Source organism: Lacerta agilis, chromosome 3 (assembly GCF_009819535.1).
Source record: "Lacerta agilis isolate rLacAgi1 chromosome 3, rLacAgi1.pri, whole genome shotgun sequence".
NCBI lineage: Eukaryota > Metazoa > Chordata > Lepidosauria > Squamata > Lacertidae > Lacerta > Lacerta agilis.
In genome coordinates, this window is record NC_046314.1 from 74,053,238 (window position 1) to 74,070,384 (window position 17,147).

General features: G+C 47.4%; 1 protein-coding gene across 4 annotated transcripts in view; it reads left to right on the top strand.

The window, feature by feature from the left end:
- The window catches only part of TBCE (tubulin folding cofactor E), a 42,055-nt gene that overhangs the window by 14,611 nt on the left and 10,297 nt on the right, over nucleotides 1-17,147 (top strand). Inside the window, exons 1-8 of one of the 4 annotated variants that reach the window (XM_033144312.1) lie at nucleotides 4,381-4,588; nucleotides 8,833-8,969; nucleotides 10,546-10,630; nucleotides 12,164-12,359; nucleotides 12,569-12,653; nucleotides 13,386-13,485; nucleotides 16,176-16,278; nucleotides 16,881-16,957. In XM_033144312.1, the coding sequence (XP_033000203.1) occupies nucleotides 8,867-8,969; nucleotides 10,546-10,630; nucleotides 12,164-12,359; nucleotides 12,569-12,653; nucleotides 13,386-13,485; nucleotides 16,176-16,278; nucleotides 16,881-16,957 (749 nt within the window). In that variant the 5' untranslated portion in view covers nucleotides 4,381-4,588; nucleotides 8,833-8,866. Of the gene's footprint in view, nucleotides 1-4,380; nucleotides 4,589-8,832; nucleotides 8,970-10,545; nucleotides 10,631-12,163; nucleotides 12,360-12,564; nucleotides 12,654-13,385; nucleotides 13,486-16,175; nucleotides 16,279-16,880; nucleotides 16,958-17,147 lie in introns of those variants that run through there. The other 3 variants (XM_033144314.1, XM_033144315.1, XM_033144313.1) reach the window with 3 other exon arrangements.

Genomic DNA, 17,147 nt, shown 5'->3' on the forward strand with positions numbered 1-17,147 from the left:
TAACTATAATGGGTAATAGCCACCCATCCCAATTGAGCCAGTGAATGGTTTTGTTGAAGCACAGGGACCACTGAGTTATAATTTGAGAGAGAACAGACTTGGTAGCCATGCAGTTTCAATAGCCCACTCTTCCCATGTTTACCTATATTTAAGCCATTTTTGTCCTCGTCTGCAGTCTTCTAAAAAGTGGCTGTGTGAGGTCCTGAGATTTCATAGTTTTTGGGGTAGCATTTCAGGAGACTGCAAATGTGTAAACACAGGTCACACTATCCAAACATGAGGAATGAGTATTGGAAACCTGTTTTGTTTATTTATATATACCGTATATCGCGGCGTATAAGGCGACTCGGCGTATAAGACGACCCCCCAACTTTTAATGTGAAAAAACAGAGTTTGGGGTATACTCACCCAGCCCGGGATCCATGGCTGCTGAGGCGGCGGCAGCGGCGGGGAGAGCGTCCCCCGCGCCACACAGGAGATTTCCGCGCTTGCCGCCCAAGCGCACAGCGGCCCCCATGGCTGCTGAGGCGGCGGCAGCGACGCCTGGGGCAGCGGGGAGAAGCTCCCCGTCGCCGCAAAGGAGGCCTCCGCGCTTCCTGCTGAAGCGCAGGACGGCCTCCCCGGCTGCTGAGGCGTCGGCAGCGACGCCTGGGGCACTGGGGAGACGCTCCCCGTCGCCCCAAAGGAGGCCTCCGCGCTTCCTGCTGAAGCGCAGGACGGCCTCCCCGGCTGCTGAGGCGTCGGTAGCGACGCCTGGGGCAGCGGGGAGAAGCTCCCCGTCACCCCAAAGGAGGCCTCCGCGCTTCCTGCTGAAGCGCAGGACGGCCTCCCCGGCTGCTGAGGCGTCGGTAGCGACGCCTGGGGCAGCGGGGAGAAGCTCCCCGTCGCCCCAAAGGAGGCCTCCGCGCTTCCTGCTGAAGCGCAGGACGGCCTCCACGGCTGCTGAGGCGTCGGTAGCGACGCCTGGGGCAGCGGGGAGAAGCTCCCCGTCGCCCCAAAGGAGGCCTCCGCGCTTCCTGCTGAAGCGCAGGACGGCCTCCACGGCTGCTGAGGCGTCGGTAGCGACGCCTGGGGCAGCGGGGAGAAGCTCCCCGTCGCCCCAAAGGAGGCCTCCGCGCTTCCTGCTGAAGCGCAGGACGGCCTCCACGGCTGCTGAGGCGTCGGTAGCGACGCCTGGGGCAGCGGGGAGAAGCTCCCCGTCGCCCCAAAGGAGGCCTCCGCGCTTCCTGCTGAAGCGCAGGACGGCCTCCACGGCTGCTGAGGCGTCGGTAGCGACGCCTGGGGCAGCGGGAAGAAGCTCCCCGTCGCCCCAAAGGAGGCCTCCGCGCTTCCTGCTGAAGCGCAGGACGGCCTCCCCGGCTGCTGAGGCGTCGGTAGCGACGCCTGGGGCAGCGGGGAGAAGCTCCCCGTCGCCCCAAAGGAGGCCTCCGCGCTTCCTGCTGAAGCGCAGGACGGCCTCCACGGCTGCTGAGGCGTCGGTAGCGACGCCTGGGGCAGCGGGGAGAAGCTCCCCGTCGCCCCAAAGGAGGCCTCCGCGCTTCCTGCTGAAGCGCAGGACGGCCTCCCCGGCTGCTGAGGCGTCGGTAGCGACGCCTGGGGCAGCGGGGAGAAGCTCCCCGTCGCCCCAAAGGAGGCCTCCGCGCTTCCTGCTGAAGCACAGGACGGCCTCCCCGGCTGCTGAGGCGTCGGTAGCGACGCCTGGGGCAGCGGGGAGAAGCTCCCCGTCGCCCCAAAGGAGGCCTCCGCGCTTCCTGCTGAAGCGCAGGACGGCCTCCACGGCTGCTGAGGCGTCGGCAGCGACGCCTGGGGCAGCGGGGAGAAGCTCCCCGTCGCCCCAAAGGAGGCCTCCGCGCTTCCTGCTGAAGCGCAGGACGGCCTCCCCGGCTGCTGAGGCGTCGGTAGCGACGCCTGGGGCAGCGGGGAGAAGCTCCCCGTCGCCCCAAAGGAGGCCTCCGCGCTTCCTGCTGAAGCGCAGGACGGCCTCCACGGCTGCTGAGGCGTCGGCAGCGACGCCTGGGGCAGCGGGGAGAAGCTCCCCGTCGCCGCACAGGAAGCCTCCGCGCTTGCCGCCCACGCCCAGCCCGGGCTCCATGGCGGCTGAAGCGCCGGGGAGAGGCTCCATGCAGCCAGTGGCGGGGCGGAACTCCGGGTCATGATGTTGCCGGCGTACAAGACGACCCCCGACTTCAGAGAAGATTTTTCGGGCTTAAAAAGTCGTCTTATACGCCGCGATATACGGTGTATATATATATATATATTACTTTTGTATACACACCGCAGATTCATATATCCAAACAGGAAGACCTGTGTGCAGTACTGTAAACAAAACAAAAAAAGTTTTAAAAAATGCTCTTTAGTACACAAACCTGCTTTCTAGGAGAGAACTGAAGTTTAGCTTTGTTTACTTAAAACTTTGTTTACCGGTACTTCACAAGTGTACTAGAGAGCCTGTTGTTCCCTGATGACAAACACATCCCATATTGTATTACAAGACTGATGCAGGAATGGAATGTAAATAGCATGCAGCTGCCCCTCTGACCTGTAAGGCCCAATAAGTAAGTAGGTCTGCCCTCTGTGTCCATTAGGCCACTCTCACACATCTGGTTGAATGAAAACCACTGATCTTTCTCACCTGCTTTTAAGCAGTATTGTTGTGAATATCTGAGCTCTCCCAGATATTGGTATGTGGGTGCGCTTAAGAAATACACAATAGTTCTTTAGGAGTCCAGATTTGTTATAAAGACCTTTCATGTTGGTGACTTCAGAAAAAGAATTTCATGTGGGAGATGTGAAAATTTCAGGAAAGGTCTATCTCTATGGAAGAATGTGAAGTTTGTCATTAATCACAGAATGATAGAGTTGGGAGAGACCCAAGGGTCATCTAGTCCAACCCCCTGCAATGCAGACGTCTGGTAAAAAAAAAAAACCACACAAGCCCTTTAACAATTTTTCAAAGTGTTTAAAAGCCTGTGATTTTGGTTTGCTAAATATTCAAAACAAAAAATAAAATAAAAAATCCTTCCAGTAGCACCTTAGAGAACACCTAAGTTTGTTCTTGGTATGAGCTTTCGTGTGCATGCACATTCGAAGTCAGACGAGGGCTCCCGCCCAGCGACACCAAAAGCCAATCTCGCCCGTCCGAACCCCGGTGGTGATGGTGACAGCAGCGGCTCCTCTCCAACTGTTCACTTGTTGTTCAGTCGTGTCCAACTCTTCATGACCCCATGGACCACAGCACGCCAGGCACCCCTATCCTCCACTGCCTCCTGCAGTTTGGCCAAACTCATGCTAGTCGCTTTGAGAACACTGTCCAACCATCTCATCCTCTGGCGTCCCCTTCTCCTTGTGCCCTCCATCTTTCCCAACATCAGGGTCTTTTCCAGGGAGTCTTCTCTTCTCATGAGGTGGCCAAAGTACTGGAGCCTCAACTTCAGGATCTGTCCTTCCAGTGAGCACTCAGGGCTGATTTCTTTGAGAATGGATAGGTTTGATCTTCTTGCAGTCCATGGGACTCTCAAGAGTCTCCTCCAGCACCATAATTCAAAAGCATCAATTCTTCGGCAATCAGTCTTCTTTATGGTCCAGCTCTCACTTCCATACATTACTACTGGGAAAACCATAGCTTTAACTATACAGACCTTTTGTGCATGCACACGAAAGCTTAGTTGGTCTCTAAGGTGCTACTGGAAGGAATTTTTTATTTTGTTTTGACTATGGCAGACCAACACGGCTACCTACCTGTATACGGACCTTTGTCGGCAAGGTGATGTCTCTGCTTTTTAAGATGCTGTCTAGGTTTGCCATTGCTTTCCTCCCAAGAAGCAGGCGTCTTCTAATTTCGTGGCTGCTGTCACCATCTGCAGTGATCATGGAGCCCAAGAAAGTAAAATCTTTCACTGCCTCCATTTCTTCCCCTTCTATTTGCCAGGAGGTGATGGGACCAGTGGCCATGATCTTAGTTTTTTTGATGTTGAGCTTCAGACCATATTTCGCGCTCTCCTTTTTCACCCTCATTAAAAGGTTCTTCAAGCTGTTCACTACCCTCCCCCAAAACCCGAAGCGTGAGTGACAACTCCAACCCTTGCCTCTCCACCATTGGCTTTCAAACCAGCAAGGCCCGCCTACTCAGCGCCATTAGCCCCACTCTCCGAACACTGATGTAATTCTCTCTCCAGTTCTATGGAAACGGAGACTCGGGCGTCGCATGGGCTTCTGGGTAGCGTGGTTTTCCATCCGCCCCTCTGCCGCAGCCCGCGAGGGGACTTGCTCCTCCTCTGTACTACAATTCCCGAAGTGCATCGGGAAGCAGCGAGAAAAATAAGAAAATGGTGCGGGGCGTAGGCGGTGGAAGGAGCCGAAGGCAGATTATGGAAGCTGGGTGGTAGGAGGAGCTCGCGCCTGCGCCGACAGGCCCCGGTGGCGTATTTTCCCCCCCATCAGGCGAAGGTGGCGGTTGAGGCGGAAGGGGGTGGGGCTCTGGGCCCACCGCCACACTGGGCTGAAACGGGCGGAGAGCTGGCGCGGAAGGCCGCCGCGGAGAGAAGAGGCTCGCTCCGGGCTGGCGGAGAAGCGGCGGAGACCTCGGAAGGTGAGAGGCGGCGCTGGTTAACGCGGGGGGGGGGGCTTGCCTCCGCCTCCTTCCCCCCCCCCACCCCGGAGCGGCAGAAAAGGGGTGTCGGGTTCCCCGGCTCTTCCTGTCTCCGGCCCCCGCCCCGCTCGCTCCTCACAGGAGGCTCCTCCCTCCCCGGCTGCTATAAAGCGGAGGCCGCGAGGCCGCCGGGGAGGACGAGCAGCTGCGCCTTGGCGGTGGCGGGAGAAGCAGGAGCTGTCCGTCCTCTTGCCTCGGCGTCTCCCTGGAATGCACCTGCGGGATGCTGGTTGGGAGGGTGGCATTTACTGTATTTATTTACAGGTGCTATTGATTTTGATTCTCTTTTGAATATTATTAAGTAACTATTTTTAACTGTTTATATTGATAATGATCGATGTTTTATTTATATTTTTCTGAACCCATTAGTGACTTTGTTGCAATCAAGCTGTGTGTGTGTGTTTAAAAAAAACACCTTTGTTCTTTGTTGGTTTAAAGCAGAGGTTTCCAACCTTTTCGATTCTATGGCTCCTTTGACCAACTACATTATTTCTGCAGTACCCCTATGGGACTCCGGAGACAAGTTATGTCACCCCTTGCCTGCAGAGCTGGTAGCCTCTCACTCTTCTATCGAACACCTTCTGGTGTGGCTTGTTCCCTCAACCTCCTCTCCTCTTCCCTCTCCTTGAGAGCTGCAGCTGCCACCCTTGCCCCAAAGAGAGATGCCTCCTCACACTGCCCCACAGGGGCCTGGGAGGAGGATGACCCCAGTCTTAACGGCCCAACGGAGACTGGCCAAAGGTGAGGCCAGCACCTTACTTTAGGAGGCAGCAGTGTTAGCAACGAGCGCTGCTGGGTGTGCATGGTGAAAAGGGCACTCAGCTGAGCTCCCAGGCAGGCCTTGCACACAGCAAGCCCAAGGAAGTCCAGTGCAGCCTGGCCTCCCACTTGCCTTTCCATTCCCAACAAGCAATGGCTGGCGGGCTGGCTGGCATCCCTCACCCACTTGCTTGCTTACTCCGAGGATGCCTCAGCTGTGGCAACCAGCACCCCCTGGCCCAGCCCCAGAGGCACCATTTGCCTGGGGAGCTTGTAGTCAGCGCTGCTGAAACAAACAACTGTGCAAGCCTTTGGGATGCAGAGATGCAAGAGGGCATTGGATAAAAGAGGGACAGGTGGCAGTGTTGCCTGTGGTACCCAGAGCCGTCTCATCCATAGAAGCTGGTGGCGCGGTGCGCCAGGGCGCTGGGCGCCCCAGGGGCGCCCCCGCGAGCCCGCCGGCATACCGGGCTTCTCCTCCCCAACCCGCCCCCGCCCCCACGGGCAGGCGGGCACTCGCGCGCCGGCGGGCGGGCTGTAAGCCGCCCGCCCTCGCCTCCCAGAGCCCCAGCTGGAGCGCTGGAGCGGCGCGGGGCTTTGCGCGACCTTCCAGCACTCCAGCTGGGGCTCTGGGAGCCGAGGGCGGCCGGCTCGCGCTCCCGCGCGCAGCCGGCCGCCCGCCCAATGCAGCACGAGCTGCCCAGCAGCGCCGCGCCGTCCAGCTGCGCGCGGAGCGCGAGCCGGCCGCCCTCGCCTCCCATCCCGGAAGCGCTGGAAGGGCGCGCAGAGCCCCGCGCCGCTCCAGCGCCACGCCCCTCACCCCCCGCTCGCCCACCCCCCTCCCAAGGGGCGGCAAGCGCGGGAGGGAGGCGGCGGAGAGGCGGCATGGCGGGGGCGCCGGAGGGATAGCCGCGCCAGGGCGGCAGATCCCCTTAAGACGGCTCTGGTGGTACCCCAGACCATCCTTCAAGGCACCCCAGGGTGCCGTGGCACACTGGTTGAAAACAACTGATTTAAAGTGTTGTAAGTCATCCTAAACTCTTGGCGCTGCAACAACAACAAGAAGTGTGTTTTTATTGAGCTTCAGCGATGCTTGTAGTGTGGCATGGGTGTAGCCCCAGGGTGGGGGCAGCTGGCCCCTCCCTAAATCAAGGAAATCAATAAAAATATTTAACCAACTGTGGTTCTGCCCCACTAACATAAATCCTGGCTATGCCCATGTAGTGTGGTATTGAAATGTGGCTAGTTTACAGGAGTTGATCTGTGCAAAAGTCTACTGGTGGATTTTGCACTCCTCAACATTTTTGTGAAGCTGTATGTAGCGGGGGTAGTCTCTAACCCTACCTCTTATTTGCCCTTATGGTAGTGTGGGCACATATGGGGGCTTGACACCCTTAGAGCTATCATAATATAGAGTGCTCTTGAGAGTTCCTTTAGTACGGTAGTTCATCATTTGATGGAGGAAAGACAGAAAATACAGTATAAAGCCTCCTTGGAACTAGATCCTTTGAGTTTTGTTTACACTGCCTCTTTACCAGCCTCTTTATATTTCTTTAACATACCTTGGTTGTGACCTTTAACACTCATTAAAGAAACTACAGTATATTGCTTTCATCCCCCTCCCCAAACTTGCTTAGCTATTTTAGACTGAAGAGTGTGTTCTCAAGGAGCTCAGCTCAACTGGAACTCTGTACGTGCCCTAAGGCACTGCATGTGATTGGGGCTTGCTCTGAGCAACGACAACATTATTGTTACCAGGGAAAGGTGGATACATCTTGGCTGAGCTGTAGCCCTATGGCATGACACTTCACTAGCATGACTTGGATTGCCCCAGAAAACACACTGCCAATGTCTTTACCAATATTTTGTGAAACAATCCTTTCATATCCAGAGAAATAAGATGCCCCCTCACAACACCTATAACTGGAAATGGAGGTGTTGACTTCATGGATTAAAATAATTGGGTTATGCAAGTTTTTCAGACTCATGTTGCTGTAGAATGTTGCCCTAGTACTTCATGTAGATACTTCTAAGTGTCAAAACTGTTAATGTTTGACAGCTCCTTTATAAGTGTAACAGAACTTGAAGCAGAAAGCTTGTATAATAACTGTTGTTAAATATACTGTGTGTAGGTATTGCCCTCATCTTTTTTCCTAGACTGCAGCTATATTAATACTTTGGTATTAACGGTAATTTGAATTATTGCAGCTGCTTTTATTTTCATTAATAATAATAATAATAATAATAATAAATCAATGATACCATGTCTAGTGATAGCCAGGGTGTCTACTGATCTTGGGTGATAGCCAGCTGCGTCATATTCTTCATGTGCCCTTCTTCATGTGCCTCCTCCACAAGAGGTTCGGAGGGTGGCAACACAAGAACGGGGCTTTTCTGCAGTGGCTCCCCACCTGTGGAATGCTCTCCCTAGGGAGGTTCGCCTGGTGCCTTCATTATAAACCAGGCATAGGCAAACTCGGTCCTCCAGATGTTTTGGGACTACAACCCATCATCCCTAGCTAACCGGACCAGTGGTCAGGGATGATGCGAGTTGTAGTCTCAATACATCTGGAGGGCCGAGTTTGCCTATGCCTGTTATACACCTTTAGGCACCAGGCAAAAATGATCCTTTTTAACCAGGCCTTTGGTTGATTGACATCCTATGCCCTTTTAAAATGTCTTGGAGAGGGGTTACTGGGTGGCTCTTGTTCTTATTTTGATTATGTATTTTGTGGTTTCATACTCTGATTTTATCCTGTGAACTGCCCTGAGACGTGTGGGTATAGGGCGGTATACAAATTTAATTAATAATAAATAAATCAATAATACTCTCAGTAGGCCCTAAAGTTGGATATCAACATAGCATGAGTTCCTGATATATTGGGACAACTGCTGGGGGCCACATTCTGCAGTAGGACCCACAACCCCATTGGGCCCCTGGTCAGCATTGCCATCACCACCAGACATACGCAGCTCACCTGTTACTACCACTAGTCACTTCCTCACCCTTCCGACTAGTTACTCAGCAGGCAACAGTGGTGCTTTGGATGGCAGCTGAACCACTGCTCAGTTCTAGTATGCACTAGCAGCTGACATCTTCGATTCCTCAGATGTAGGGGTTGTCCAAAGTACCACTGCTCCCTGCCAGATAAGCATGTCCTACTGGTGTGTGTGTGTGTGTGTGAGTGTGTGTGTGTGTGTGAGAGAGAGAGACTCTGCAGCACTAGGCTAAGGCTGATGATGGCAAGGGCAGGAGCAGTGCTGTGTTGGTGCTGGGGGCTTGTCTGCAGCACCTTGATGATGGGACATTAAAGTCTTGCCCTAGTCATGCTTCTTAGGAAAGGCGGGATAGAAGACTTGCAAACAAATAGGGTATCTAGATTATGATTTCCTGGCTCACACATAGATGTGGTCATGTTCCACAGATCTTTAAAGAAGTATCTTGAACTCCAGTTTCCCATGATGACCAGCAACATTCCTTCAGATGCAGTTGGTCGAAGAATCATCCGTAATGGTGAATATGGAACTGTGCTCTATGCTGGCAAAGTTCCTCCTACAACAGGTAAGAAAATGTCTTTTTTATTTCATCATATACTGTCACTGGATGGCAAGACAAACAAAGTGATAAAACATTAATTCCTTTTGGTATGTTGCTTCGTAAGGTTAACCTTCTTCACACACAGTTTTGGATAGTATCAATCTTGTATAGGGGTTCAATGGAGCCCTTTAAAGTCCTAGCTGGAAGTAAAGTTGATTGAATTCAAAATGATGCACAAGCATTTATTTTAGTGGTGTTGGCACAGCAAAAATGAGTGTAAAACTACCCCTTTCACATTGACTGGCAGGAGTTGGCTGGGCCTTGGATATAGCTGTGGCTATCACTGACTGTGATTATGATTGCTCTCCGCAGTAGGTAGTTGCTTCCAGTGCTTTAGGAAGAATGCACTGCAAAGGAAAACTTAAATAAAATGTTCAGGCCTGATTCATCATTAGCAAATTGAGCTTAATTTCTGTTTTTGCAACTATTCTGCAGCATGATTTCAAATTTTAGCAAAAACATATTGGAAAATGCTAGACACAGGTAGGTATCCGTGTTGGTCTGACACAGTAGAAATAAATAAATAAATAAAAATTGTCCAGTAGCACCTTAGGTAAAGGGACCCCTGACTGTTGGGTCCAGTCGCAGACGACTCTGGGGTTGCGGTGCTCATCACGCTTAACTGGCCAAGGGAGCCAGCGTACAGCTTCCAAGTCATGTGGCCAGCATGACTAAGCCACTTCTGGCGACCCAGAGCAGCGCACGGAAACACCGTTTACCTTCCCGCCAGAGCAGTACCTATTTATCTACCGGTACTTGCACTTTGACGTGCTTTCGAACTGCTAGGTTGGCAGGAGCTGGGACTGAGCAACAGGAGCTCACCCCGTTGCGGGGATTGGAACTGCCAACCTTCTGATCGACCACAGCGCCACCCGCATCCCTTAGACCACCTTAGAGACCAACTAGGTTTGTTCTGCATCTGAAGAAGTGTGCAATGTGCATGCACACGAAAGCTTATACCCAGCTTATACCCAGAACAAACTTAGTTGGTCTCTAAGGTGCTACTGGACAATTTTTAATTTTTTTATTTATTTGGAAAATGCTAGTTACTCATATTATACAAATAATATCCAAGAATGGCAAGTATTGATAAAATGGAAGAATATCAAGCTGATACTGTTTTTAGCTGATGTTTTACACAATGTTCACTAAGCAGTTCTGATGTCCAGGGTGAAACATTGATTAGCTATAGGTGTTCATGTTTTAACAGCAGACTTTTAAAAAAAATCATTGGGCAATAATATTTTAAAATTAGTATTGGGATTAGAAGTAGCATTCTTACTAAATTGGTGTCAGCATTGAGGCTAAAAGCACAAACTCATCAGATGGCTTTTTGTTCATTCCTGAACCTTCAAGGGTTTTGGCCTATTAAGCCAGAGCAGAGAGTGTGCTGCTGATTAATTTTGCTCACTCAAGTCACATTAAACCATGCTTTAGCATGTCATGCGGACTCTGCCAGTATATGCAAAATATATTATGGGCAGATTCCTTTTTATGTTGAGTTTTGCACTTGTAAAAGCAAAGTTTATAATTACTTTAGGATTTTGGCTTGGAGTGGAATGGGACAACCCTGAAAAAGGAAAACATAATGGTAGTCATGAAGGAATACAGTATTTCAGATGCAGGTGAGTTAATATTGACATGTGCAGTACTTTTTTTTAGCAAACAGATGAACCAGAGGATATGGGGACAAGATTTTATTTCATAAAATAAATGGTTAAAAAAATAATCCTCAAAGCAGCTGTCAAAAAGATAAAACAATAAAGTGAAGAAAAGTTTACAATAGTACACTAGAATGTACAAAGTTAAGATACTGGGATAGATTAAAATTACCTCAGCTTTCTGAGCACCTGAGCAAGGCGGTTGAGTGGGCAAATGTGGGCTAAGGCGCTCTCCTGGGTAAATCTACCCAAATTGTTAAGGGGTTTATATCTGATAGAAACACCTTAAACCAGGCCTGGTAGCAAATCAGCAACCAGAGCAGATCTCTAGAGCACAGGTGCTGTATGCTGACAAGGCCTGTCAGCAATTGTGCTGTACCATTATGCACTAACTGCAGCTTCCAGATCAAGCACGAGGGAAGTCCCACACACAGTGCATTGCAGTACAGTGGTACCTCTGGTTACGTACTTAATTCGTTCCAGAGGTCCGTTCTTAACCTGAAATCGTTCTTAACCTGAAGCACCACTTTAGCTAATGGGGCCTCCTGCTGCCACTCCGCCGCTGCTGCCCGATTTCTGTTCTCATCCTGAAGCAAAGTTCTTAACACGAGGTAATATTTCTGGGTTAGCGGAGTCTGTAACCTGAAGCGTCTGTAACCACTGTACAGTAATCCAGTCCTGAAGTAACCAAGTAAAGAGGAAGAGGAAGATTTTTAGCAATAATAATAATAATAATAATAGACATTTAATATAATGTCTATTATAATGTCTCTTCTCATGAGAAGAGAAGACTCCCTGGAAAAGACCCTGATGTTAGGAAAGATGGATGGCACAAGGAGAAGGGGACGCCAGAGGATGAGATGGTTGGACAGTGTTCTCAAAGCGACTAGCATGAGTTTGGCCAAACTGCAGGAGGCAGTGGAGGATAGGGGTGCCTGGCGTGCTCTGGTCCATGGAGTCACGAAGAGTCGGACATGACTGAACGACTGAACAACAACAACAATATAATGTCATGTTGCATACAAGAATTCTGAATATCTGAATAGTATTTTTGTGGCAAATGTTACTAAACTGTTTGATAAATAAATAAAAGAAGAGTTTCCAGCAGCAGCCTTTGTCTTTTTCCTAAAAGCTCTCTCTTTTTAGGCTGTTTGCAATACTTATTAGGTTTGGAGGGGCGAAGACTAAGCAATTGGCCTATGAATCAGTTAGTCAAGTGTCTCGGTGCCCCTGAACAATTGTACATTTATTAATTGTGTACAGCTCTGTAGATACAATAATATTGACACCTTGCAGAGCTACTGTAAGGATTTCTGAGAGTGTATGTGAAGCTCTACAGTGCTGGTAACTGTGGTTATTAGTACATTATTATCATACCCGCCTCCAAGAGGCTTACAGTTCTGAAACAAAAGTATTACTAAAATGTCAACAGCAAAAGCTTATTTTTTGACAGAAAAGTAGTTTATAATTCTGTCATTTTCTATATTTTCCTTCCAGGCATCCCACAGGTGGATCCTTTATCCGTCCAAGCAAGGCAAATTTTGGAGTAGATTTCCTTTCTGCTGTCAAGAAGCAGTATGGATTGAATGAAGATGAAAAAGATGCTGAGGGTGGGACAGAACCATCATTAGCATTTGGAAGCAAGATCGTAGAAAATGTTGGGTTTGATTCCATTAAAGAAAAACAAATGCAAGTATGCTTTCCCTGGCAAATGAACAGTATATAAGAATGTCATTTAATATGTTTCTGGCAGTTAAGGAGGGTACAGAGCAGGGTGAGCTGGGGTGGGGGCAGCATGACCTAGGGAGAGACCTGTCAGGCTGTGTTCAGTCCATAGGCTGAAGGTTCCTCCTGCTTTTCACTAAAGTGCTTTATGCTGAGACACTCTTTTCTTGCAGGCAGTTGACTACATTAACTGACATCTCAGTAGATGAATGTGCAGTAAGCCTTGCTGGTCCAGAAGAGGAAATCAGAAGAGCATGCCCCAGTATCCTTTTTTTTAAAAAAGAACTGCTGAATTAATTGCTATCAATTCCCGTAAGTCGTTTTTAAAAAAAAAATTGTGAAAGGTTTATCTGTTGCACAGTATTGACTGCAAGCTGTGCTGAGGTTTAGAGAAACAGGAAATTGTCTTATGGCAAGTCAGTCTATTCGTCCATGTAGCCCAGAATTTCAGACATGTAAATAAGTGTGCAAAAGTTACTAGCCTAGGTAGGATGGGAAAGATTATTAGCCTGCATATGGACAGAACCCAGTTGCAAAAGGTGTTACTCAGAATAAAGTCTCCCTTTATTCACCTGGAAAAACAGTCATGGTTAACGGTAGGTCTGATTTGGTTTGGAAACACAGGTTCAGAAGGCAGCACTTCTTAACTTTACAGCAGAGGAAGAGGTAGCATACTTAAAATCAACTAGATAAAACATTCTAATTTTTGCAGCTAGGATCACTTAAAGTGAGAAGCATATCAAAATGTCAAAGAATTGGATGTTCTACTTAGGAATGTGATAGAACGAATGCAGATGATCTGAATTAACTCTTTGTTCTTGACTTTACTGACCAAGGTGCTGGGTGAGAGCTATACCTTTAAGCAGTACCTCTTTTCAAGGTGTTTTAATAGTGATCTGTTCTAGAAACATTGACTGTAAAACTAAGAAGGTGCAAGGTCCTACTTCTTGAACCTCACAATTCAGTTACATTTTTCTTTAATGTTCATGCCCAGATATCAAGCAAATAAGTCTATCGAAAAATCTTTTGTCTTCTTGGAAGGAAGTGATAAGCATTGCAAGCCAAGTTGAAAATCTAGAAATACTTAATCTCAGGTACTTGTGAGGTACTTCATATTTCATAACAAAATAAAAAATAAAAATAAAATTATTTCCAGTATTACCTTAGAGACCAACTAAGTTTGTTCTTGGTATGAGCTTCCGTGTGCATGCACACAGGGGCGTAGCAAGGGGGGGGTAGGGGGCGGTTCGCCCCCTGTTCCATAATGGAGGGGGTGACAAATTATCAAGGAACAATTACTGCCCTACTAGGGCAGTTCATAAAAAAAACATTTTTTTAAAAAAAATGCCTGCTCCAAAGGTCTTATCTTACTATACTAGGGATTATATAGCTATATATGAAATTTCATGCATATCGGTTAATATCTTGACCCTCCTCCACCAAAATAGCTGTTTACTTGGCTGTTATCCTATGTCGTGAAGGCTGAAATTTCAGTTCAGTGGGGCACTTACTGTTCCCAACCCTAACCCTGTGGAAAGCCATCTAATTAGACTTTAATTTGATTTTGAGATGTTTTTAGGAGGTAATTTAATTATTGTTTGATTTTTATACCAATGTTATGTATCTGATGTTAGCCACTCTGAGCCCGACTTCGGCCGGAGAGGGCGGGATATAAATAAAAGTTTTATTATTATTATTACTTGTTATTAAGAAAATATGAAGTAACGTAAAACCATTTTTGCAAGGGGTGGGAATCAAGGGGGGGTGACGAGAAATTTTCCACACCGGGTACCACCTTACCTTCCTACGCCTCTGGGGGAGGTGTGACAACCCCCCCCCCCCCGGTACCAATTTACCTTGCTACGCCCCTGCATGCACACATCTTCAGATACACTGAAACAGAAGTGTTATCAGTAAGTGGTTATCAGAGTAGTTCCATTGAAATCAATTGACTTAAGTAGGACCAACTTGAGTCCTCTAATTTCAGTGGGTCTCCTCTGACTGATTAAGACAGATATCACCATATATATATATATTTGCCTTGCTTTATTTTATGTGGTATATTCTAATTTTGTCAAAACCCATGAAGAGAGCCATTTTAAAAGTCCTACCCTTGAATGATGTTTGGATTAAAATGGGCATGAGGATCCCCTTGTAGGCTCAGCTGAACTGTCAGTTCTTTTATAACTTGTTTCTGATGTACAATTATGTGTTTTTCAACTATTAATTACTTGATTTTCAAATTAGAAAATAATGTTGAGGTTAGTATGTTTTGAATCTAGATGTTGGCAAAGGAAAGTTTATTCATTAACATACTAGCAACAAAGAAACTGAAATCCTTTAAAGGCTTTGTAATGTTGATATATAACAGGCATGTCCAACTTGAAGTAGACTGTGATCTACGATCCAGTATAAAAACTGGCTATACCACCCAGGGATGGGTGCAGGGTGGGTGGGCGCGCACCACCAGCTGCTTCCCCTGAGGGGGCAGGGTGGGCAGGTGGGTGCTGGCTGCCTCCCCTGAGATGGGTGCCAGGTCAGCAGCAGTGGTGGGTGCAGGGAGGACCATACACACCGCCGGCTGCCCCCCCCCGCCAGCTGTCTCCCTCCGCCATGGCTGGGGTGGGTGCAAGGTGGGTGGGTGGGCGCCAATGGAAGGTGTGGGTGCGTGCGCAGCGTCAAAACAGCCTGCTTACCCTGAGGTGGTGGCTGCTCAGGCACGTTTCCAGTGGAGGGTGCATGGCGATCGGCCAGAATTCATCCCAGGATCGACTAGTCGATCGCAATTGACAACTTGGACATGTCTGGTATATAAGAATCTTAAAAGTGTTTCATACTTATCCATTCCAAGCTGACAGTAATGTGGAGCAGCATAAAGAACTTAATGTGAATTGGGCAAGGAAGAGTGACACTCTGTTGCTTTCTGGAAAATCTAAGAATCAGGGAGCTGAGATTCTAAACGGGGGGTGTCCACACAACATGAGAAATCCAGGTTCAGATCTCCCAGAGTTTCTATTTTTAGTTAAGCATCAGCAAGAGGCTCTTATTTGTAGCAGCAGGCAGTGTTTTTACAACACTTTCCTTGTACTTAAACCTACACACGTCCCAGCTACCAAATGCTCTTCTGAGGAAAACATGGGGAAATGGCACAAGGGAAAGGATTAATCTCTTCACATGCATGCACCACTGTTCCCATCAAATCTGAGACGCCTTCAACTGCTTTACACTAAAAATAGAAATATTGGGAGATTTGATCATGAATCAGATTACTGGACCTTGGTTGAATGATTTGCCAGTTGGTTGGCACTTTGCTGTGGCTTACATCACTGACATTAACATTTGACCATACATTAAAAATAGTTTGGCTTAATCTATCTCTGAAATACAACATTTGCACAATTTGTTTAAAATATAATCTGACTACTTCCAGTTGATATTTAAAAAATGAGCAACTCTCAGTTTGCATGAGGGTTACTTTACAGGGTTTTGCATTAAATCAAAGTTGTGTATAGTCAAAATGCATTGGGTACAATGACAGCTGGGATTGCTGAAGTTTTTTCCTGGATGCCTGCCCTATTTTTTATTGCTAAGCATGTAAAGCATAAATTGTGAGTTACCTGTATTATCTTAAACATGATAGTAATTTACAGGAATTTAATAGAAGGGTTATAAACTTACTTTGTCTTAAGCAGAAGATTTAAAACGTGCATTAACCAACAAAAATAATTGAGTTGAACTTGTTCCATTCACTAAAAGCAAGACACTTTTTTCTATTTTTACACAGTCAGAACAAAATGAAATTTCCATCGACTCCACCACCTGCTTCAACAACATTTTGTAATCTCAAGACTTTAGCACTTAATCAAACAGGAGTGACATGGACAGAGGTAATGTAATTTAATATTGCATTGGAATTGCTTGGCATGACCGTAATCATATGGCTTTGTTTTTGTCACAAAATATTTAAAGATAGTTATGGGTCTTCACTTACAAAATTATTTGTAATTTATATGCGACATGAGTTCATCAATACTTCTGTTCATAGTAAGAACACAAATAATGGAGATCTTCAGTTGCCTTCAATTCACAAATACAAAATTAATTCTCCTGTGAGGTTCTGAAAAATTTTCCCTATCAAAACTCCAGAGGAAGTGCTCATCTTTATGTTAATAGAAAATTTGATTGTATCCAGCCAGTATCTGGCTGAAATATACCCCAAGAAAGCCATACAAACAAGATACCTGATAAAAGTTATTAAGGATGACACCAATGAAGACCTTCACTTTTTTCAATACAACAATATTGCTGCATATAAATAATTGGTGTCAACAATACCGCACCATGTAAAGTACAAAATTTTGAGTGGTTGTGAAATAAATAAATCTGGTGCTGTTTTGTTCTAATGTATGCCTGTTAAGGTATACCAGTATACAATGTATATAAGGTATACAAAATGGTATTTTTGTGCTAAGTGAGGTTTTCCCATTAGGTTCTTTTATGTGCTACTGGGTGGCCAGCTCTTGAAGAACTACATCTTACTGCCAATGACATTTCACTTTTAAAAAGGTATGAGAGTAACTGTAAATGCCATAAGCAGTCTTCTTGAATTGTGATATTCCTTATTAGAATGCTGGTTGAACATTTAGTATTATGCCATGCTAATCATTTTGAATGATGGTGCTGAATCCAATTGATTCCTGAATGCTCTGGGGGATTTTCCTGTTGAGAGAACATCAATGTTTTCAGCTTGGTACTT